This window comes from Varanus komodoensis, unplaced genomic scaffold (assembly GCF_004798865.1).
Source record: "Varanus komodoensis strain SLA01 unplaced genomic scaffold, ASM479886v1 scaffold1, whole genome shotgun sequence".
NCBI classification, from domain to species: Eukaryota; Metazoa; Chordata; class Lepidosauria; order Squamata; family Varanidae; genus Varanus; species Varanus komodoensis.
Window position 1 is genome coordinate 79447405 of NW_025335268.1, and position 25578 is coordinate 79472982.

Genomic DNA, 25578 nt, shown 5'->3' on the forward strand with positions numbered 1-25578 from the left:
TGGGAAACTGTGGTTAATTAGATATTGTACCCTCCATAGTACTAAATTAATTAGAGGTCATATTATTCCTGGACTATGCATAGAACTTCTATTAAACACAGCCTTGATGGCTTTTTAGCATATATAATGGTGCATTAAAATTAAAAATTAATTTGCCTGTATAAACTACTTCTATAGGTATCAGTGATATCTATGCAACTTTAAAGTGTTTGTCTCTTGCCTGGATTGCATCCATTTGCAGCTTATACTTTCTGGAGGGAGTATGGTTTTTATCATATATTTTTCACCTCATTGGATTAATTTTTTTATCTTTTATAACCTACAGATAAAGAACCTCCCTTTTTAATTTTATATCAGACCAGTAATTCTTCCGTTGTAAAGATTCAGCTGCCATACTGTAAGCAGATGTGTAATTTTCCTTTGATCTTAAGTTTATAGATTGTTCACCATTGCCAAGGAACAACAGCTGCATAGTTCATATATCACTTCATCTCATTCCCCATAAAATTGCAATGGGAAAGTTACATTCACCTTATTTAAGTGCTACTAAGAGGAAAGAATCCCTTGACCATTTTTGCAAGTGATGTTTCAACCATTTTTACTTATCAAACATTCATTTTTTAAAAAACCTGAATGCTAAAATGATATAATATTAAGATGATTTTTTAAAAAGTCACTTTAATGTCACTTATGTGCTTAAATGTATGCCATTTATGTGCATAAGCACCAAACTAGCAACAGTTGCCACATCTGGATAGTTGTCCCTAGTTTCACATTTATCTTAAGCATAAAGATTTTAGTTTGCATTAAGGCAGAGTTCCTCATTTAAAGCATGTAGAACTCCAGAGGTGATTGGGCCAGGTGACTTAGGCATCCCCAAAGGTAATTGTGGCATCCCCAAACATAACTGGATGCAGGAAAGGGGAGCAGACAAATTGCATTGGCAGGACATAGTTAATGATCCAGGAATGGATCCTGTGCTACAGTCTGCCTAGATCCTATATGCTAGGGGCAATGTATTCATGACCTTTAATGCAGCCCTAAATCAGGAACCCATGGCTGAGACAAATCCAGATACAGTCGTACTGATTTATAGGAAAAAATTACTCATGAAAAGATTCTCTAGTACTTTCCACACAACATTGCCATGCATTGCCTAAATGTATGGAGGGAAAGCAAGCTAGCTCTGTACCTGCTAGCTTTGCCCCCAGAGGAAGCTGGGGAAAGAAGGGGGGTAGCTCGGTTTATAAAGGAGACAATGTGACATAGTGGTTAGGGTTAGGCTTGAACTGGAACTCAGGAGATCCAGTTCTCTTCCCCACTTAGCCATGAAACTTACTGTATGTCTTTGGACCGGTTACTTACTCCCATCATAACCTACTTCACAGAAGAACAAACTGAGAGCAGGAGGGGTATATACACTACCATGGGTTCCTTCCAGGGAAAAGGTGGGATAGAGCTAAAAATACATATATACATGCATACCCATGGCACTATCAGGATTCCTAGCCGTGTGGAGCACTTGTGCATTTACAGCTATATAAGCATAGCCTCTCCCTTCCAGGCACTGAATGCACACATCTCCCACAATCCACACAATATTCCCCATTCACAAATTTATTCAATACCTACAGGCAAATCTGAAAAGTTATTTGCTAACACTGAACAGGTTTGCTTTGGATTAAATCTAGAATCACACAAGAGGAGCCATGCAGGATCAACCCAAGACTTATGTCTAGTGCAGAATTCTTTTCGCACTGTGGCCCAAGGCAGGGCATGGGTGCAAGAAAGCTGCATCTGCACTAGTTCCCCAGAGCATATCTATAGCGGCATAATGCCTCTGATACAAAAAGTAAGATACAGCCCTTGTGACTGTTCTACCTGCCATCAGAATGCTATACATCATTGCCCACTACTGGTGGGTGGGAAAATGCTTCATGAGTGGGCATCCAGAGCAGTGGTCCTGTACCAAGCCAGTGTGGTGTAGCAGTTATGAATGTGGACCTGCGACTCTGGTTTCTAGTCCCCGCTCAGCCATGGAGCCAACTGGGTGACTTTGGGCCAGCCACAGACTTTCAACCTACCCCAGAAGGTTGTTGTTCTGGTGTTAAGACTGAAAGCAGCAGGAGGGGAATTCTGTAAGCCATCTTGAAAGGAAAAGGTGAAATACAAATATAATAAATCAACAAATACATCTTTGGATTAAGAGATTTAATGAGAACATTTATTTATCTTAATATTTATATACCACCCCATTCACATAGACTCTGGGCAGTTGCAGCATGTAGTTCTACCCAAAACTTCCCTTGGTTTAAAGAAATCTCTTAAGGCATGGTTTAAAGATAAAAAGGGCTAAAAGTCCCAGCATGCCACAGTCAGCATGGCTAGCCATAGCTCAGCATAGTTGCCTGGGCCATGCTGGAAGCCCTAGCTATTTTTCTGTTAAAGTAGCATAAGATTGCTCCCTTATCCATCTGCTGACTTTCTAGGCCGGCAGCAACTATTCAGGCGAACTCATTTTTGGCGAGAAATAGATCACATCCCACATTGTTGTTGTGAATGTAGCTACCCCCCTTATAATTTGCCAAGGAATGTTAGGAATGTGAATTCTGCCTCCTTTTCATTATGGAACCCTATTTTGTGTGTGAGAGAGCACTGGGGGATGTTTTTAAATGTGTTTAAATTTATGAAAAGCATGTATTATTTAGTCAATAGAATGAAGTTATTTCAGTCTGTTGCACAGCGAAGTAATCAGAAAACAGCTGTGGAAAAATCTGGAACAATTAGCGGAGAGGGAGTGGGTGGGAACATGTTTTCCTGTAGAAGATTCAAATGCCTGTATTTTAGCCAGTGTTTTCTCATACTAATTTAAAAGAAAAATTGTGAATGCTCATACAAAATGTTGTTGTTTTTTCTCCCATTGAGGATCATTCTTAGATATGCAGAGCAGAAAAGACTTTTTATATATTTCTTTAACTCAGCTAGTCCAGTTATTTTCTGCTTTTAATGGAAACACTCTTTCAACTCAGTTATATTTTTTTCTCCACATTGCTTCATACTAGATTCCGTATACAAGGTCTAGGTCAAAAGTTGTTTATTTTATAATATTGTTGTATAAACCCATAAAAACAAATTAAAAAAAAAAACAAACTACTTTGATAAAGCTGCCCTTCACAAGGTCGGGATAACCTACATAGCCAAATTTTCAGACATGGATAACATAACAGTATCAAGAAGCATTGTGCCAGTTAGAGGCACCTCAAGGTTCCCTTTATCATCTGCCAGTCAAAAGTCGCAGAAGAAAATTGGAATTTGAGAGTGAAATAGAGATGGAAAGGGTTTAGAAAAATAGGATTTCGTTACCAATAATGCCAATACTTTAAAAAAGATTTCAGTTACTTCAACAAAGAGTTCTTTTAATTTCACAACTAAGTATGTCTCCCTTCTGTTTTCCATGAAATGGGCTTAGAAAATTTCTTGTTTGTGGTTTAGCAAAAATTAGAACTATGCTGGCAGGGTGCTATCCAATAGACTGAATTAAACAATAAGAAGGCTTTGTTCATTGCAATAAAAATAATGCATGCTGTGTTCTCATTATGTGGCACAGTGCCAGTTCCTTTACTTTTTCATTCACGAACTGAAATTTGGGAATAGCTCAATCCAGTTGCAGGCAAGTTGAGAAGCCAAAAGGGCAGCAGGTAACAGGAAGGTTTTGATGATAATCCTGATAATTGACCTGGTTGGTTAGAACATAAGACTAATAATCTCTTTTTATTATGTGGCTCTTGATGTGTATAAATTGGAGTATAGAATTTTGCTTTGGAGGTTCTTTGGGAACACTCTGCTGAAGAGTACATAAAAGGGAAATTAACTGGAATTTTGCCTACTGGGACTTAAAATTGTATGCTTTTTGATTTCCCTTTAGAACAAAACAAAAATACAGAAAGTGAATGTTGTACTGTTTTCACTAGCTAGAGTTTGTTAAAATAACAATTATGAACAAATGTAAATTTCTACTAGAAGAGCAAAGGATAGAGAAAGAATGCAAAGAACATAATTGAGGGAGGGTAATTGTGGATGCTATTGCTCCTAAGCATTCTCTTGAGTGCCATGGTTTTCTGAGTTTAAGGCAATGAAAGTGTGTGGACAGGCAAGTAGAGTAATGGCAAAGAAAGACACAGTTCAAATCCAATTGAACATGGGTTATAGGGTATCTCTAGGATCTGTACTGTAGAAATATAGATTTTTTTTCTTCTGCTTCCATTGTGGACAGTCTTGTCCAGCAGATTTATTTGCAGTGGTCAATGGACTATTAACATTTGTTTCTCAAAATGGTGTGGAGCACCTGCAGCTATTTATGACAAGTTTGCTATGCATATTGCTGATCAAATCACTCACAATGGCTCAAACTTAGTCTCCACACAGAATATCATCTCAATTTTAGTTACTTCAGCCTGAGAAGCTGGACAGCTTACTTTATAAGATGAAGGCAAACATATGCTCTTTAGACCCATGTCCATTCTAGCTTAGAAAAGTTACCAGAAGGGGTAGACTTGGGTTGTAGAAGTCACTAATGTGTATTCAAAAGAGGAGACTATGGCTTCCTTTATGAAATAGCTTTGTCTCCTATTTGTGCTGCTGCTGCTTTCAGTGTATCAGTGTTTTCAGTCTGTACTGGCTGAGTGTTCTCCTTGATGGCAGTTGTATAAGAACACCCCGGGGTTCTGTTTTGTCTTCCAGCCTCTTTAGCATCTACATAAAGGCAAGAGGTCATCCAGTTTTGGTCTCATTACTATGCTGATCTCCTTTGAAAGTCCTAAGAGTATGTGGGTTCATTGATTGGACATCAGTTGAAAAAACTGAGACTCCCTCTAGACAAGTCAGTACTAAGAGACTGGAAGAACAACCTGTTCTAAATGGGGTGGCCCTGCTCATTGAGGGTTTAGAGTGTAGCTTAGGGGTGCTCTTCAATCCAGCACAGTAGCTGGATGATCAGGTGGTAGTGGCGGACAGGGTGTTAGCTGTAACTCTTCCTGGGAAAAGCAAGTGACCCATGCCTTAATTACCTCATATTTATATACACTCTACATGGGGCCTTCTTTGAAGACAATTCAAAAACTGCAACTAGTGCAAAAGCTAAGAAATGAAATTTTCTTCCCTTTCATTTCCCTCCCTTTGTTTTCCCTGTGAATTTTATTATAAATTATTAGCATTCATTTGTCTTGCCTCCTGCCCTTTAGTTGCAGGCATAATTGAGGTGGTGGTTGTGTGTGTTTTTAATCTATGGTAAAAGAAGCAAAAGAACATGACTTGAAGGAAATAGAGCTCATGCCAATGTGATGGTAATTAGTGAGCTCATTACGCAATGCCAAAGTCCTTAAGAAGCAGTTCAGAACATTTATATTTTCAGTTCATAATGAGAGAAAGGATAGCATATGGTGTGTTGCTATACTCTGGTATGATTAATTATGCAAAGTGTCATTTATTTGGTTTCAGTACAAGAAACCATTTGGTGGTCCTCATAGAAGACATTTTATTATAATATAGATTATATAATGTATTGTGTATTATGTGTATACTCACACATTTGTAAATGCAACAGAAATGAACATTTACATACAAAGGCTATTATGCAGCTCAGTGATTCTTTTCTTCTGAAGCCTTTCAGGTAAAGTAACTGCAGATGACTTCAGGTTGAATAAAGAACTTGGAAGGCAGGAGGAAAAGACTGTTTTAACCCTTATTTGCCCCCTGGTTCCACTTTACACAGATATTATACATACCAGAATCAGAAGCATAGGAGAATCTGCTCTCAGAATATATAGGCAGAAATTGCAATCGAGGAGTCCACACTTCACTGAGAGCCCAATTTTCCATTGTAGAACCCCCATCATTTAGACAGATTAAGAAACTCTGTGTAGCTGCAATTAGATTGCTGGAAGGGAAAGCAAGACTCTAGCTTTTCTGTAGAAATATCAAGGGCAGGTTCTACAACAGACCTAGGAAGAAATATTTTCCCCATTGTGTTTCTGAAGCATTTTTGCCAAATTACTCCAGTCTTTCAGATTTTGTTTATGGAGGCATAAAATACTGTGGATTCAGTAGAATGGAATAAAAGTAATGTATATTTCAACACATCTAGCAGCAAACAAACTAACATTTTTGAATGTAAAGATGATTTCTTCCTTCAGACATATATTATTTGTTAAACAAACAGCTGTGGGAGGCTGATATTTCAGTGATATCAGTCTAATCCCTAATCCAAATAGTAGATCATCTTAAATTCAAATTCATGGGTGATTACCTAACTTTTTGGAATAGGCCTTTCTGTACTTATTTATTCTTCCCATATACCATAACGTGAGAAAATAACAATTGGAAATTACAGCTTATTACTTTTCTGAACTTGACTTCAAATAGGGGCTTCAAGGAGGGGTCTGCCTGTTTCAATGGTATCTCAATTCTAGGCAAAACACTGACTAGAAGTAGACAAATATCAGAGCTTCCTGAGGAAAAGGTCTCTGTTTCTCTGTAGGCTTCCTTTTGGCAAAACAGAGGGCAAGAAAATATTGTGACATGCATTTCTGGCACCTGTCCTAGAAAACACCCCACTTCCAATCACTAGAGCTTCTTCAGCATGGTATTCTTCTTTGTTTCAGCTGCCTGCTCACATGCGCTACTAAAACAGTATTATTATTAATCTCCATCTTGATTGGGACCAGACTGAGAGAAAGCAAATATGTAGTGACAATAGGAAGAAATGATGGGCATATTTAAGGAGGGAGTTCCACTGGGAGAATCCTGCCCAAGTAACTCCATCTCTCAGAAAGTGCCAGAGCCAACACCAGAACAGGACATAATTGGAACTCATAGCAGAATAAGAACACTGAGACTTTTGCCAGGCTTTGAATACGAAGGTGGGTAGAGACCCATTCTTTCCTGCAGAGGAGGGCAGGTCGCGTTCTAACAGAGCCAAGCTCAGGGAACCAAGGTTCAATTTGGATGACAGGAAGTACTTCCTGACAATTAGGACCCCAAGGGTATGGAATGGGCTTTCACTGGAGGTGGTTGCAGCCCCATTGGTGAGGGTGTTCAAGGATAGGTTGGACATGGACATGGTAAGCACATCATGAGTGGAGCTGGCTGGAGCCGGGGATCAGACTAGATGCCCAGGAGATGCCTTCTGACTCACTCTGTTTCTATTTCTATGAATAACTACTGCCTATTGTTGGAGCAATATCTTTGATATTGAAGAGCTGTCCTTGGTCCTGCAAGTTCTGCCTCTCCTGTCCTTTGTGATGCCTACTGCCTAGCTGCTTGGAACTCTATTATTCATGCTTACAATGTAATCTCTGCTGTGGAAAGCTCTTGTTCCTCTGAGCCTTGTCCACCATATTGTAGATTCAGTGACCACCTGGAATAGCAAAACATCCAGAAGAAGTTTGCCTTTGGTAAAAGATAGTTGGGATAAAAACTATTGCCAATTTGTGGTACATTGCTATAACTATAATTTCTACACAATGGTTTCTGTACTTATCTTGTGGCACCCAGAAATAATATCATGCTACCTTTGAAGTGAAAGATAGGCTATATTTAGGGTTTATAAATATAGAAAAATTAGCAGCAGTCAGTGTGAACTCAGGCGAAAGCATCCAACGTCTCTGGTGTAATGGAAGGTAGTCGGCACCGCCCAGCAGAGCAGGGTCAGCTTTGAAAGAAACAGTAGTTTGCTTGTGTCAGATCAAAATGCAGACATCTGTTGAGATGCTGGAATAAAAATGGTCTCTGACTCCTTTGAGGATAAGGCCAGGCAGATAGTGTTGGAAGAAACAGCAAATGACCAGGCTGCCTCTCATGAAGACATAAATAGGGCCTTCAAGAAGAAAACACATTAGTTGTTTGAAGGAACTATATGCAAGCCTGACAGTGAAAATCTTTTTACACAACATTATGTATATCTATCCAAAAGTAAGTCTGACTGACTTTGGTATTGCTTAGTTCCTGGTAAGTCAACTTATGATTGGAGATTTAATTGCAAATTATTTTCTGATTCTTACATTTCCTGACTAAAGATGGAGACAGCGTAATCAGCACCATCTCAGGCCCCAGTTGTAATTCAGAAACTGAATTTCTGGTGTATCTGAAAAAAAATCACTGTCAGTCTTTCATTCTATCCCAGTTACGATTGTTGTTGTTGTTGCTGTTGTTGTTAAGTTCCTATCCTATCAGATGTATTAAATCCTGTAGTTCCAAGGTAGTTTACCATGAAAATGTTTGCTTATCTTTCTGCTTTTACAAATCTAGCTTTTAGATTGGCTATCTCATTTTGAAAAAAAGTTTGCAAATATTCATTTACATACAAACTTATACTTGTCTACTTAAAACTAAATCTCACTGAGTATATATGCATATAGAACTGCAGCCGTAACAGTGTATCAAAATACTTAACTGAACAACTTCTGGTTATACTAAAGTGAAACTTGCAGCCCCGGAGCTTACGTTTTCCAAAGGTTCGTGTTAAGTTGCAAACAGTGCTCATAAGCATGACTTACCTAGTACAGAAAGTCCCCTACATATGAATGAGTTCTGTACTGAGAGCGTGTTCGTAAGTCCAGCAGAGTTAGCCTGGGTACCCAACTAACACAGCCAGCTATATAAACTGTAATAGGTTTATAACAACACTGGAGGACTCCTGTTGACATCGCTGAAGGACTTCTGGAAATCTTACTTCTGAGCATGTGGCAGTGTGGCGGAAGTGCACCCATGCTGTTCATCTGATGGATTCTTCCTTATATGGCATTACCGTTAGGTGTTGCAACCTGTGTTATACTTTGCTGGACTCGCCTCTCTCAGTTATTACAGTAAAAGTACCCAAAAGCACATTTGCATCTTTGAAAGTGCGCAACTTGAAGGTTTACATGGAGGGGACTTCCTGTATTGTCAAAATGGAACCCTGAAAATATGTGAGTTGCAGATCATGCAGCCAGTAGACACTGATGTGTTTTAATGTATTTGTGTTGATATTTAAAATCTAATTCTATGCTTTATAGGACAGCAGGAGATGTATGTATGTATGTTTGTAGTAAGAATCTCTGACTTTTAGCCCAAATTGGTCCTTGAAATCTACCAGTAAATTTCAGAATAATGTGACATTTTGTGAGCTTTCTAAAATATTAAGAAAAATATTAAGACATATTTTAGGGTTTCACTATAACAAAATGATCTTTTTCCTTCTCAGTAGCTGACTTGTACTGACATGGAATTATTTAGCTCCTTTAGTGGGAAGCTGTCAGTTGTCAGACTGCTGACAAACACTGAGTGCACTTGGAAGGAAATGAAATTTTAGTGTGTTTTTCTGGGGAGGGGGAGTTAGCAGAGAGGGGCTGCTGGGCTGCTGGAACAGCTGAAGTCTAGAAAGCTTAGCAGGAAAGAATTCCAGAAGCTGTAACAGCTGAAGGGAGAGAGTCAGAACTCAGAAGCAGACATATGGCAGAAAGAGAAGGAAAAGAGACAGTTGGGTGGGGAAAGGCACCAAGGTGAAAGTAGGTCAACCCTCACAGGAGTATGGTGAAAAGAAGCAGTGTGCTTTAGGCAGAATAGAGTGACAAGTACATTTAGAGAATGAAAGTACCGAGGGCTAGAAAGTACAGAGAAACTCCACTTGGAAGGAGTAATCGATTGCAAATCAATGAACAGTTGTGGCTTCCTAGTGATGCTGCATGTGGGTGTGGTAACACATTGTTAAGGCACTGGAATCACAGAAATCTCTGTCAGGCATGGCTCACATCAACCTTGTTTCCTGTTTCATAGGAAGCCTTTTCCATGCCAGTGGTACCTGCAGCAAAAGGTCTCTGTGTGGAATGCTTCCGCTCAGGATTGCAGCAGTCAGGTGGCTAGGCCTATCTCCGAGGAGCCTCAGAGCCATTCCAGCTGCTCTCTGTCCCTGAATTTCGGCATTCCATAGCAGCTGAGTACATTCAGGCTTCGTTGGGCTGTTGGGAATGCCAGTGTCTTCAAAAAATCTTTTGTACTTCTATAAACTTCTACAAAACTCTCAGATCCATCCCTCCGCCACATGAATGGCACTCTTTTGGCCCTATAATGATCATACTCAGATGAGCTGTTTGTGTGATTCAGTAGCCAAAGCGGCCAAGAAATTAAACATAATAGAACCTTGTCTGTGCAGTGAGTCATTTCACATATCGTCAGGTTGCTAATAGCTATATCATTGGAAGAAATAGAGTTGGGCCTATCAAACAATGAAATGGCAACTGTCAGCAGAGTATTCCCCTTCTAGCTGTAGCTTCCTGTGCATTCCCCTTTGAAAATCTGATTCAGAATGTTGGGGCACCTTGCACAATTCTTTCTTTCTTCCTTTCTTTCCTTCAAAGGGTACAGAAACAGAACAGTGGAAGAATGTTGAATATCGCCCATATTTTTGTCCATGGTTATTTCTTGAGACAAATGCATACAATGTTTAGATAGTTCCTTTCTTAAAAATTCAAAAGCATTAGAAACATAAGTAAAATTAAAATGGGACAATGTTTGACGTAATACTCTGATTTGCTCTTTAGGTGAATGCATCGCGGCAAGAAACCAAATTGATGGAAGAATGTGACCTGCTTATTGAAATAATCCAACAAAGACGTCAGATGATTGGAACCAAAATCAAGGAAGGGAAGGTAAGAATTTTACCTTAGAGCTTCTCAGATGGATTAGCATTCTTGCTAAATAGTTTATGCTCCATAAATTCTTCCGTGTATTGCTTCAGTGTTCCATGAAATACATACACGCCCTTGAAAGCTCCTTGACAGCCATTACATTGGGAAGAAGGAAGTACTGCCTGCTGCCACCACTCATTAAGCAAACATTCAGTCATCATTTAAAATCCACCGAAAGTCTATATGGTTGATAACCTTGTAAGCTATTTTTATTTCTCTGTTTTGCAGTATTATTATTTCAATGGTATTTTCAGTTATGGTAGAAGACTGTGTTTGGCAGATGCTTCTAATACAATAGCATACTAACAAAAACATATTTGTGTGAACTAAGATCTTAAGTTCTTCGCCCAGGGCAAAAATTGACTTAAGAATCGCTAAGTCATATTATGGTGATCTGAATGAATCTTTTATTGTACAGCTATTTTAATGATTTATTAAAGGTATCTATACAAGATAGCTTTCCTGGAGCAACCATTAACAAAGGTTGGGAACAGGTTGAGGATAGTACAGGAAAAATACAGCATATGAGCTGCAGACAGAAGAATGCAATGAAGGATTTTAATGTCATAATGTAACATGAATTCAAGTTAAGCACCATTTCTTAATAACTGTAGTACAGCTATTTTGGTTGGCCACCTATTGTGCGAGGTAAAGCTCATATATTCATTCAAATTTAAATTGGTTACCTAGCTAACTGTGAAATCAGTTTGACCAGGATTCTTGTTGCGTTTTACTGCAAGCCATTCAATCTGTAACGCTAAAGTAACTTGAAGAAGTCAAACATAAACTCTCCCTGTGTGGGAAAAGCTTTGACAAGAAATAAAGTCAAGGGCAGGTTAAATGGTTCACTTAGCTGTCAAGATATTCCAATTAACTTAAAATAAAAAGCCCTGTAGGCAAGAGCTGACTTAAATATGTTTGAAGACCACAGTTCCCCAAGTTGTTGTTTGACAGGCCCTGAACCTCTTTACGCTATTAACAAAATACAGCTCCCTCCAGGATCTCATATGACAACCTTCTGTATAATCTCCTTGGTTACATGATTGCAGTGGGAACTCACATTCTTTCACCAAAGTTCATGGCAAACTTTCCATTGAGTCAGAAAAGCTTGTTCAGTTCCAAGCTTTGTGTTAAAGGAAATGGGAGATTTTTATTGACAGACGTGATTCTTTTCAATGCTTTCTGCTGTTGGGCTATGGGAAATAAATGCTTTAACAAGACACTCCTTTCTCAAACAAGGCTTACACTTAGTCTGTCAGTTTCTTTTCTATTGATGACAGAAGCACAGTCATTTTCCAAAGAAGAGCGATGTGTGTCATACATTTTTCCAGCAAATTAAGCAGGTGTTTCACCAGCTGCTTTAGCAATTTGACCACATATTTAAGCAACAGATTTGCCATACTACAAAATCTCTAGGTTTAGTCCTTCATTTGGTCCCTTTGCTTTCTCATCTTAAAGTGTAACATAAGACCTTGCTTTGGCAGTGTATTGGGAAGTAAAAATTAAATTGTTATCCACATGGCATAAAATGTTGTTCCCAAATGGGCTGGGATCTTCTAATCTAAAAAGAATTTTAGGGCTACATTTGGTCAACTTAAAGCCTGCATGAAATTTCCTGGGTAATTTCAGGAAATTCTGTTATTTCTCCTACAAATGAATAAAGAATATCAAAGGCCTGCATAATTCAGCGGAGAACAGGAGGAAATGAGACAGGAAGCATTATCAGACATTTGATATTTATTCTATGTTTATCTTACTTTATTTCCTGTAAGGATCCCCATTCTTTCATCACAATCCTGTGAGGTAGGTTGGTTGAAAGTCAGTGACTGATCCAAAGTTACCCAGTGAGTTTCATGCCTGAGTGGAGACTATATCCCTGGTCTCCTGAGTCTCAATCCAACAAATTGTCTATTACGCCATACGTTACTATAAGAACATAACGGCCATGTTGGATCAGACCAAAGGTCTATGTAGCCCAGCATGTTGTTTCCACAGTGGCCAAACATATCTCTTTGGGAAGCCCACAAACACGATATACGCATTTTTTTATTTTTATTTTTTGCTTTACAGGACCTGTTACATTTACTCTACCAGTGTTTCTGCTTCTATTTTGTACCTGAAAAAAATACAGTTGGCACACACACATGTCAATGCTAATTGCACTGTAGAATGTACCTACTCATATTGTAGTGCTCAGGTGAATGCCTTATGTATTCAACTGATGGCATTAGTTGAATACATAACAGAATTTTTTAAGAGAAAAATTAGAGCAAACTTCTGTGTGGTTGCTGAAACCCATTAGGGCTAATCATTATGAATGCACCATCATATTTTAAACATACTGTTGCTCAAACTACAGTTTTGATGGACAAATATATAGTTTACTGCCTCCCACCCATACATTTAACATGCTTGTAGTTGAGCACTTTTTATAAGCAAACAAGTTTAGGATTGCAGTGGAAATGACATTTCTATTTGTTTCCCCTTCACTGCAAGTGATGTGGTTGGATCTTAATCCTTTCTTTTAAAGCAAATGAGGAGAAATACATTAATGGCTGACTATGGACTTTGCTGTCCAAACTATCATGCTTTCAGTGGCCTTGAGCTCAGGATACATAATTTCAAACTAATTGTCTCCTAGCTGAGTCATGACATATAATGTTTATTGCTTAATAAATGCAACCCTGCAAGTTTTTGTTATCTTGACTGTAAAATTCCAAACTGGTTGCCAGTCTACCTAATTATCAATTTCCTGCTTTTTCATATGTAATCGGAGCTTAATGTCCTTCTTAGGTACAATGTTATTAGATTTCCTTCCTTTCCACTTCCTATTTGTACTATGTAGTGGTGTTGATCCAGTGACACTGTACTGAGAGGAGACAGTGGTTCCTCTGCAGTTTCTGCAAACAGTATCTTCTGTTGGCTGTAAGTAGGAAAACTTTAAAATATAGCCTCTTAACATCAGAGACCCTTCACTGTCATACAGTGAAAATTTTATTAGTGGCTTCTTTTTCCCCACTCTCATTTCTCATTATACGACATATAATTCATGCTAGATTCATTCCAACCCAAAGCAACAAAAATGAAAGATTGTAAGGGTGAACATTTATTTTATTGTCAGACAATATGGATTACTCCTTTTAGTCAGGTTTTGTTCTCAGATCACTTTTCATCTAAACAAGTTAAGACATTTAGGGAAAACTGTAACACACTTTGCAAGCTGCTTTGAAAATATCAGTTTGGGAAAACTGGCAATCACAATAGACTTTTGTTTTTCAAGGGGCAGAGTGATGGGGAGTGACATTTACCACTCTAGGAATATCTACCAGCTGTGCTTATTTTGCATCTCCCCAGTGTGGAGAATAAGCTTTACTTAGAACAATATAGGCTCCGAGTAAAGCAGGTGTAAACAGGACTCTTGCTTCCCAGTTAAGCTGTTCTCATTAGCGCCCTATTTGCACCCTATGGCCACGAAGAAGTGAAAATGCAAAAGCACATTTATGGAGTTCATAGATCTAATTTTTTTTATTGTATTTTTGTTCCTCTCCAGGTGGTGAGACTGCGGAAACTGGCCCAGCAGATAGCGAATTGCAAACAGTGCATTGAGCGCTCTACCTCTCTAATTTCACAAGCTGAGCAATCTCTGAAAGAGAACGATCATGCACGCTTTTTGCAGTCTGCTAAAAACATAACTGAAAGGTAATGTCATAAGTAAGAACATTCTACGCTCACCTGCTGCATCGGTCCGTCTAGACAACCACCCTAAGTCTAGCAGAGGTCAGCCCAATGCTTCTGGGAAGCTTCTAGTACAGAACTCTCCACAGTTGCTTGCCTCCAACATCTGGTATTCAGAAACAAAATGACCTTCTGAAAAGATGTTAGAATCCACTGGGCTATGGTTACTTACATATGTAATAGAAATGATTATTAAAACAATGGATGTCTTTACCACATGTCAATAAGAACAAGACATTCCCTGCACTCTCACTTACGGTCTAGAACAGCTTTCCCCATCTTGGTGTTTTCCAGATGATTTGGAAAGCAATATCCAGTATTCCCAACTATTGGCCATGCTAACTATGACCGACCAAACCTGGAAATTGAAACTATCTGGATTGGGAAAGACTGGTCTTGGAAGACATGGCGTGGGAAGGGATAGGGATGGAAAAAGAAATCAAGAAAGTGTAAGCATCAGTTCTTTATGCTGTACTGCTCTAATAATGGCCAAATGTCATGCAGCTGGACTGTTTATACTGGAGCTGGATGTTGTTGGTCTTCTTATCCCAACCAGTTGTTTCCTCTTTGGCAAGTATAAGCACCACAGCTATCTTAGTAGCTGTGTGCACCCCAACTGCATGGTGACACGTGGCATGTCCACATGAGGATAACCTGGCTGTGGCACTGCACGTTGGCAGCATGATGCCTTGGGAAACAGGGCACCTCCGCCTTAGCTTGAAAATAAAATGTTTTAGACCTGGAAAAGTTAACTGTTAACATACGTTTGAATAGTTGCCAGTATATTATACAGCATTTATCTGACCAAAAGAAATGATCATTTCATGAAAATGTATAATTCATACTTGGTTTTCCATGTAAGAAACCTGAGGTGGCAACCATTACCCATGAGTTTCAAGCTGTAGGTTTGCAGGCTTTGGGAAAGTGCTCCTTTGGAGCAATCATAACATTTTGATCTCGCATGTATCGTGAATGAAAAAAGTGCGATTGATTGAAAGTGTGTAGTTACTGCCAAACTGACTATTCCCTACTGTACAACAGGAAGCCTATTTTCTGTGCATGAATGAATGTGAATACAATCCTGAATCTTCTCAAAACATAAGAATATACTTACAGTTCTGGCATGCATTGTCAAGTCTCGAAGATCCCAGGTTAAAAACGCTATTGTTTTGTAAGCTCTCATGCCAGCAGGCTCCTGCTTGCCCCCAAATAAATGAAAGCTACAAAGCAAGAAGGCTTTGTGCTGTGTTTGTTTTTCCTCCCAGTTAATAAAGTCTGATGGGTTCAGCTCCACCTAGCAGGTTGTAACTGTTTTCAGCTGTAGAATCACTCTATACCTTTTTAGAAACAGATACATGAACCAACACCTGGAATGGCATGCTACTTAGCCGTGTTAAGGAAAAATGCAGAACAACATCTGTTAAGACAGTCTAATGCTTTTCTGCAAGAAGTAAAACCATGCTGCTTCTGAGAGGGGCTTTGCTGAATGGTATGGCAGAGATGTATGCAGTCCCCTGATGGTTTTCAAATTTTAACCTTGGCACCTTTAATGCTTGAATTAAATCACAATCCCATCTACAGCAAATACATTAGTCCCATTCAGATTATTGTGTCATAATAGATACTATGATGAACAAGGAAGGCATTGCTCACCAAACTAGTTCTGACCTTAATTTAAATGCTTTTGGGTAAAAAACAAGCAACAACACTGATTGATGTGTTACTTCCTGATAACTGTTCTACAGGAAATCTGAAAGCAGTGACAGCCTTGTTTTGCTAGAAATGAACTTTTTTCTTTGTACTTGCTTTTGGAAGTGAGAAGATCTGAGATTCAAGACTTCATAGACTTGCTCAACTCAAACATGCCCCTAATCTCACTGGAGATAGACCATAATTAAAGACCATGGTGAGAGCCAGTGTGGTGTAGTGGTGAAGAGCATGGGACTGGGACTCAAGAGGATCTGGGTTCTAGTCCCCGCTCAGCCATGGAGCCAACTGGGTGACTTTGGGCCAGTCACAGACTCTCAGCCCAACCTACCTCACAGGGTTGTTGTTGGGATAAGATGGAGGAAGAGAGATGATATAAGCTGCCTTGAGCCCTTTGTAGGAAAAAGGCAGGATATAAATCACAATATAAATAAATAAATAAATTAAATAAAGGTGGATCACAGGCTTCACCTGCAGTAGGCTCCATGTTCAATCCCTGGAATGAAAACTAGGAAATTTAGCATGAAGGAAGCCCAGTTACAGCTGAAGGAAGTCCTAGATTCAGAAGCAGACATGTGACAGAAGGAGGAGAAAAGGAGGTAGATGCAAAGCTGGCAGAGGAGGGAGACAGACTGAAAGTGGGGCAAACTTCATAGAAGGACTGTAGTCAAAGCAGTGTGTTAGAGGCACAATAAAGTGCTCGGTAAGCCTGCTTAAGAGAATAAGATACTGAGGGCTAGAACGTTCATACAGACTGTACATGGAGGTCCTGCGGGGACCTATGAATAATTACTTGGAAATCGGTGAATGACTTCAGATATCCATCCTTTTCCCCTTAGTGCATTAAGTCACAGAAAACATGGCTGGACATAGTAGGCATCGAGGTTGCTTCCTCTGTTTTACAGAAAGGCTTTTAGAGCATGCCAGTGGAACCTGTGGCAGAAGGGTGCATTGTGGAGAGTGCCTCCTCAGGTTCTAGCCAGACATGTGGAACCAGAAGGTCTGAGTCTCCAGACTAGCCAACAAACAGTGCTACTTGATCATACCGAAGACGGGCCAGAATTCAGTGGTACACCACTTGCTTTGAAAACAGAAGGCCTGGGTTCAGTTTCCAGCCTCTCCAGTTTCAAAAGAAGCAGCAGGTTACAGAACGCCAACGCCACCTGTCAGCCTGAGAGCGGCTGCCAATCATAGTAAAGAATCCAGGGTTACATTGATAAAATAGTCTGACCTGGTTCTAGGCAGCTTCCTGTGTTCCACATGATCAAGGAGGTGTGAGTTGCCGTTCAGTGATGTGGAAAAGGAATTCGGCACATGCTCCAGTGCACTTTTTTATTTTCTAATTTCTTTATTATATGTCCTATATTATTTCCAAGACTAACCAAGCTCAAATTAAGCCCTGTTTCCTTCCACTGTAGAGTCGCCATGGCAACTGCATCCTCTCAGGTTCTAATTCCTGAAATTAATCTCAATGACACTTTTGACACATTTGCCCTGGATTTTACCAGAGAGAAGAAACTACTGGAATGCCTTGATTATCTTACTGGTAAGATACTAAAATATATATGTAGGCATAATCTACTTTAAACTAGAACAGGATTGGATATGACAACATTTAATGAGTAACTTCCTGAGGGAAAGGGGATTCACTTTTGCTTTGAGAGTGACATTTTAAGGATACATTTTATGTTCATTATTTGTTCTCTTTGCAAATTAGTTGAGAAGGTACAATCAGGTTGGCTCTTCTTTGCCTTGGAAGTGTTGATCTATACCAGGGGTCAGCAACCTTTAACACTCAAAGAGCCATTTGGACCTGTTTCCCACAGAAAAGAAAGCACCGAAAGCTGCAAGGCCCTTTTGACATCTAAAATGTAGATAACACTGCATATATCATTTTTTACCTTTATGCTATGTATAAAAAAACTATAGTGTGTTGCATTTATGAAATCAATTAACTGCTACAGAGAAAACAATTTTTTATTTCATGCAACAAAAACATTTTGAACTTCAAAAAAAAAGATGCTGGGTTGAAAGCTGAACTTAAATTACCCACCTGCAGCAAACCAAACATGCTACCTGCAGCAAACCAAAAATGCTGTCTGCTTCTGTGTGCCCTCATCCTTTTATCACATGTACTGGAGGGTGCAGTCAGCTGTCAACCTGTATAAAAAAGGGACTAATTGATATTTTCATACAGTAAGTAGAGTTTCTGCAATACAACAAATATAAATAATAGTCTGGTGAAATATTGAACAAACATCCCTCTCCCAGTGTAATAATGTTGCTGGAATTTTTATAAGAATCTTCTTAAAACAAGGAAGTAGATCTATATCTTCATTATGATTTAGCTGCTGCTCTTGTTCAGTCACTAAAAACTGTTATTTTTAATCTTACATTATAAACTAGTAGGATTCCTTTCATATATTTTGAATAGGAGAACAGCTTCCTGCAGAGTCAAAGTCAATGCTAAAGGCTTGCATGCATTAAACAGCAAACCCCACAAGTTTGTTAGCAGTAAAAGCAAATAAATCTACCCACATACCATTAAACGTTTGGTTTTCTGCAGAAACTTTTCTTCAATTTATCCATGGTTGGCCTGCGGGGGGTGGGGGGAGCTCAGCAAATTGGCACGGGTCACAGATATAAGTGTGTTTAGTGACTGATTAGCAGATAAACAGTCAAGTGATGTGAATTGTGACAGCTCCCAAGTGCAGCTTTTAACATTCAGAGGAAGGAGATTACATTTGGACAAAGAGAATCTTTTCAGCAGCATTTCGTGTAACATGAGAGGGAAGCTTGTTCCACTCTTTCCTTGCGCAATAGCAGAGGAATGTAGCAATTTACTTAACCAGCTAGCACAGCCTTCCTGAGTGGATGCCTCATCATCACCTATTGATATTTTGTAACTCGGAGCCTCAGTTGCAGATCAGCATGTTTTGACCGACGGAGCCGCAGCAAAGGGATTCAAGAGCCATGTGCGGCTCCAGAGCCACAGGTTGCCGACACCTGATCTAGACAATAAACATTCAACTCACTCCAACTGGATGAGTCAAATTCTATTCCTGTCCTGTTTGGTATTTTAGGCAGTGGCCTTTATAGGCTTCATAATGGGTACTTAGCAGTACTGGCATATGAGTTGCTTTGTTGTTTGCTTGCTTGTTTGCTTGTTTTCTTTTAACACACATAATCACTTACAGTGGGATCTGAGCTAGAATTCTCTTAAGACTCATCAGGATTTCTTCTAATTTCCTCCCCCACTTCTACAAAAACAAAATTACATAACACATTAGTTTTATTTTCACTTTACCAGTTTCCTTCCTTACTCAATTTAGATTAAAGTCCTATATCCACTTATCAGGTCATAAGGCTGTCATAAAGAGGAAGGTCAAGATCTCTTCTTGCTGGTGCCAGAGTGTAGGACATGGAATAATCAATTCAAGTTGCAACAACCCAGATTCTAGCTGGACATTCCTCACTGTCAGAGCAATACAACAGTGGAACAGTGGAGAGGTGGTGGCTCTCCCACACCAGAGATATTCAGAAAGAAACTGCCAGCCATCTGAGTGGGATGGTGTAACATGGTGTCCTGCAACAGCACGGGGTTGGACTCGATGGCCCTTCTGACTCTACTGTTCTATGATTTTATGATTCTAAGACTTACCGGACTCAGAGGAACTTATTTTGGAGTAGATCTGTATAGTGTTGCACTATTAAGTGCTCATGTTTTACAAACACTGGGGATGACTCTACACTGGAGAGCTCTGTTGATTACAGTAGGAAAGAAAAACATCTTGCCTGTTCTTACTGTTAAAACACATTAAGGATAAATCAGGTCAGTACTGGAGTGGTAATTCTAATAAAGGTACTAGTGCAGTTTAGTGGCTAGAGTGTTGGACTGGGACTCAGGAGATCCAGGTTCTAGTCCCTACTCAGCCGTGAAACTCACTAGTTGCCTAGGGCCAGTCACAGACTCTCAACCTAACCTACTTAATAGCAATGTGTCCTGAGGGTAAAATAGAGAGGAGGAAAATCTTGTAAACCACCTTAGATTCCTTGCAGGGAAAAAAGGTGGGATATAAATGTACTAATAATACTTCTATTCTGTGTGTGTGTGGGGGGGGGGGGCGGGGTTTCCCAGTGGGATGTATTCCTGTATGAGGATAACATTTTCTTACTCTACTACTTTCAATGAAAGTCAATTAATGATGAATTGGGAGTTTTCTGAAGAGCGAGTTCCCCTCAGGTTTAAAGGAAACAGTGTGAAAATTACACTCAAATGAATGGCTGCTAGGGTACCCTTTTGCGTGCCTTCTCCCCTTCCCATGATTCTGAATGATCTGTAAGGCATTCTGGGAAGTAAATTATGTCCCCACTCAGCCAATAGGAAGCTATTTATCATCATCATCAGTAAAGCATCATTTTTTTAAAAACCCACCATCCACACTAAAACCATGTCCTCCAAAATAGCAACCCTGGGCCCTCAAAAAACAAAACACCACAGTGGTGTTTATATTATACAGTCAATATAAAAGGGTCTTGTGGACCTGTCATATTTATAAACTGGCAGAGAATAGGCTTGATAGATCTTTTGGTGAAGTGAATTCCACAATCCATAGTGGTGAGGCCTTTGTATTGGTCCACAAACCAATAAGAAGCCAGCCAAGCTGAGGTCAAGTCCACAAATGCTCAAGAAGGCAAGTGCAAATTATGCAAAGTATGTAACTCTTTCTGCAAGATGTGTAATTATGCAAAATCATGTAATTTTGTGCAAAATCATATAATTTTTGTGCAAGATATGCACAGCCTGCAAGTCACATGTGAGGAAGCAGAATTCTGTTTGAATTCATGGGCCAGCTGGAGATAGGGAGGGAAGGGAGGAGTCTCATTCCTGCCCACGGTGTCCCACTTGTTGTAGTGCCCATGGGAGGATGGACTGTGCTCTGGCTGGATGGTGGATCTGGCTAAATAGGAGCTAAAGTTCGTTTCAAGTATAACTTCAATGAAATGTTTTAAAAAATATTTTTACCCAGTGAATTAATCCATTTCAACAAACTTGCTTTAATTTATGTTAAAGACAACTCATTTTAGTGTATTTGCTGTCTCACGTCTCATGGTCGACAGCTTTCATTTCATGCAAGTGAGATTGCAGCAAGCAGGTGGGGACAAGAAAATGGATCAATGGAATTCAAGGGAATTATGTGACAAATGTTAGAAGTTGCTCCTAATTTTCCACAGCTCCAAATCCTCCAACCATTAGAGAAGAGCTTTGTACAGCTTCATATGACACCATCACAGTGCATTGGACTTCGGATGATGAATTCAGTGTGGTCTCCTATGAGTTGCAATATACCATCTTCACTGGACAAGCTAATGTTGTCAGTAAGTATCACTTTTTCCAAGTACTTAATTTTGACTTTTAGTGAATGGTTTCCCAACAAATCAAAAAGTAATAAAAATAGAGCTCTTATGTTTTTCTGCTCTATATTGTGCACTTTAAATCTAAGGCCATGAGAATAAGGTACATAATATGGACAGCTGCAACATGGGCAAGGTGTTGATAGTGCCAGAGAAGCCAAGAGAAATGCCACTAGCAGCCCAGAGTCTCTCAGGCCGGTTTCTTGGCAGGGTCATCCAAGGCAGAATGGTCAAAACTAAAACAAATTCTTAGTTCAGGAAATGGATCATACAACTGTACACATGGAATCATCAGATGGCCAATACAGAAATTAAACAGGCTATGTTATCAGAAGTAGGAGAAAGTAGGAAATGGAGAGACTGTATTCTCACTGCCAAAACAGATTGTGGTAGTTATCATGAACTATTAAATATCCAAATCATTGCAAAGCTGGAAAAGACCACTAACAGAGGCGTTGTGCCAAAAAAACCCTTAAATAATATTCCCAAAGAATTTAAAGTCCATATAAATAATAGATTTGCACTACTGAACTCAGCTGACTGTGAATCAGAAAAACAGTGGGCTGAAACCAGAGACAAAAGTAGACGAAAATGTAAAAAGTAAATTCCTGTAGCAAAAATAAAGCCTAGATAGATGACAGAACAAATACAAATTCTAAGGACATATGAGAAGCAAAATGTCACTGAAATAATCAGAATCCTGAATGAAACTTTACAGTGCCTCTCATGTAGAGATTAGAAGAACTGTTATAATGGTCAATGCAAAAGAGGAAAGAGGAAAATCAAAATACCTCTTCCAGAAGATCCAAGAACTCAAAGAGAAATTCAAGCATAGATTAGGAATGCTGAAAGACCAACAGAAGAACATACTGTCTTCAAGGATAAAGTAAAAAAAAGTCGGACACAATATATGGAAGAACTATGCAGAAGAAATAAAAGGATCACGCAGATGAATAGGAAAAGGGAGAGCCTGCAATATTAAAAAGTGACATGAAAGCTGAAGTATTTGGAAGAAATAAGCACCCAGAGTAGACAGGGTTCCAATAAAACTATTCCAGGCTGTACAGGCTGAATCAGTTCAAATCCTACTAAGAATATGCCAACAAACATGGAAAACAGAACAATGGCCCAGAGACTGGAAACATACAATATAAAAGGAGATGTAGAGTGCAGTAATTGTAGGGCCATTGTACTAACTTCCAATGCAAGCCAAGTGATGCTCACAGTGTTGCAATGAAGAATTATACCCTATATGGAGCAAGAAATGCCTGATGTTCAAGCGGGGGTTTGAAAGGGAAAAGGAACTTGAGATCATATTGCTAATATAGGTTGGTTACTGGAGAATACCAAAGAATTTCAGAAGATCAGTCTATGCTTTATAGACTTCAGTAAAGCCTTTGACAGTGTGGATCACAAGGAGTTAAGGATGGTCCTGAAAGAAATGGGTGTGCCTTGACCTGTACTGTGGACAATAAGCTACAATTAGGACAGAACAGAAGAAACAGAATAGTTTCCCCATAGGCAAATGCATAAGATACGATGTATTTTATCTTCCTGTCTATTCAATCTGTACATGGAACATACAGAAATGAAAGCTAGATTAGGATCAGACGGAAGAGTGAAAATTGGTAGAAGACACATCAATATCAATCAACACAGAGATAAAAAAATTAGATACATAAATGGATTGAAATGATTTATGATGAAAATGACAGAAGACAATGCAGAAACCAGAATGTAACTGAACATTAAGAAAATCAGGATGACAGAGGAATTACACAACTTTAATAATATTAATTGAAAAGGTAAAATATTTGACATGATATGGCTCAATCATCAATTCAAATTCAAACAAAAATTGAAGAAGAATGAGACTTGGAAGCGTGGCGATGATGGAACTAGAAAAGGTAATTAAATATAAGAATGTTTCACTGGAGACCAAGGCCAATATCATCCATATTATTACATCCATATCACTTTGTGTAGTTGAAAGTTGAACACTGAAGAAAGCTGGCAAGAATAAAATAGATGCATTAGAAGCATGAGGCTTCGGCGAATGGGGCGGCATAAAAATGTTTTAATAAATAAATAAACAATGTATTGAAAACTTGACAGGACAGAACACCAGTATAGACAAAATTTACTTCCACATTCTAGGAACTTATGAGTGTCTCAATACACATCCCTTATTTTTAACAGGAAGGTTTTGATACAACACAGACAAATCACAGGCCAAGGTTCTAATGACTTAGAATGCACTTTTATGCATGGGTAGGCATAAAACAAGACCCACTGTAATGATTAACAACTTGATTTGGACCAGCATATAGGCATCAGATATGTCATATTATCCCATTTGACAGATATAGAAACACACACATATATACACACATATAAGAGGAAGAAAACTTTACAAAGTGAGGTGGAAGCACAGCAAAGCCACATGGAGGTGTTTCATATTACAGTGTAAAGAACAAATGAGAATTTGATCCTGCAAAGGTAATATAAGACAAGGGGGAAGTAATAGCTGACCACGAATGGGTAGTTTTTGTGCAACTACAGTGGATAGAGAGAGTGCATTTGAACTGCTAACCAGAGAACAACGGTTACTACAAATTCTGGTTTTTCCCTGTAACTTCATAAACTTGATTTCATATCTCAATATAATCAGTCCTTAATTTAAATATGCAAACAGTTCATCAACTTCTTTGGGACTAAATGTTGACCTGCTTAAACACTTTCATCAGGTTCAAGAACTTGGCTGTAGCCTTTCAGTATACATGTCAACCCATCATCATTCACCACAACTGTGTAGAAGACTATGGCAATATTCCTGCCACAGTGTTAATAATGTATCAGATGTATTGTCAGTGTATTGTCAATAAATAAGAATGCGGCAGGGTCACATTATATGGTGACCTTGTTTCTATAATTGCAGCCTTTCCACATGGACCTGTTTATTTTTTCACTGATGAAGTTTAAGTTGCAATCCTTACACATTAACACTAGTCAAATATTATAGCTACAGAGATGAAGCTATGCGGCCTCTATTAGCTTAAATTAGTTAATTATTTATTTCCAACAGTGCTCTTTTGCAACAAAAGAGCATTATATAATGCTTAAAATAAACATTTCTGAGTTCTTTTTTCTTTTGTCCAGTGATTTCTGTATACAGTTTTGGACAATCTATGTAACATTTCTTTGAATCACTTCCTTTTCCAGGTATTGAATGATGTGAAAATTCTCTGTTGTATAGCAAAGATAAGAATATTAGGCATGGTGTTTTTTATGTTAGTTGTGATGTCTTTTTTGTATGTGTATTATATTTGTTTATATTCGTTTTAGATTAAGTTGTTTTCTATTGTTTAAGCATTGTTTTAAATACCAATTTGAGCGTTGTTCTAAAGCTGGGGCACTTTATAAATCAATCACTTCATATAGAAACTTCACAAAAATAGATTCATTACTAGTGCTAGTTTGGAGCAGGGAGGATTGATTTAATCAAGGCAATTGAAATCATTTAATGAAATCAAAATTTAAAACAGGAGGAAACAAAGATTAATTTTAATTACAGATTTAAATAAAGTTTCCCACTGATCCTTATTCATATTTTTCTTCCACTGTGATACAAATCTGACTACTAAATCATGTTCATTTACACAATCTAATTCATGTAATAATAGAGTATTACTCATATTGTTGTTTCATCTTACAACCAGACCTCATATTTCTTTGTCCCACTCTATATACTTTGTACATTTTCCATTTATTTATTCATTAAATAAGTGATTTATTTAATTCATGTAATATTTTTCAAGTGATCTAGAGGGAATCACTTAAAATATTTTCATAGATGGTCTCTTTCTTACAAGAAAAATGTATGAGAGTTTGTGACATTTAGACTGCAATCCTATATTCACTTAGCTCAAAGCAAGCTCCACTTATTTTGGGGTAGATGTTGGGAGAACTTGACACAAGATTTCTATTCTTCTTATGACCA

At 38.6% G+C, this 25578-nt stretch overlaps 1 protein-coding gene across 3 annotated transcripts in view; it reads left to right on the plus strand.

Moving 5' to 3' along the window:
• MID1 (midline 1) overlaps positions 1-25578 on the plus strand; it is a 227406-nt gene that overhangs the window by 191557 nt on the left and 10271 nt on the right. For all 3 annotated transcript variants that reach the window (XM_044432296.1, XM_044432287.1, XM_044432277.1), the window contains exons 4-7: positions 10575-10682; positions 14272-14420; positions 17582-17709; positions 21399-21542. In XM_044432296.1, the coding sequence (XP_044288231.1) occupies positions 10575-10682; positions 14272-14420; positions 17582-17709; positions 21399-21542 (529 nt within the window). The remainder of the gene's footprint in view (positions 1-10574; positions 10683-14271; positions 14421-17581; positions 17710-21398; positions 21543-25578) is intronic.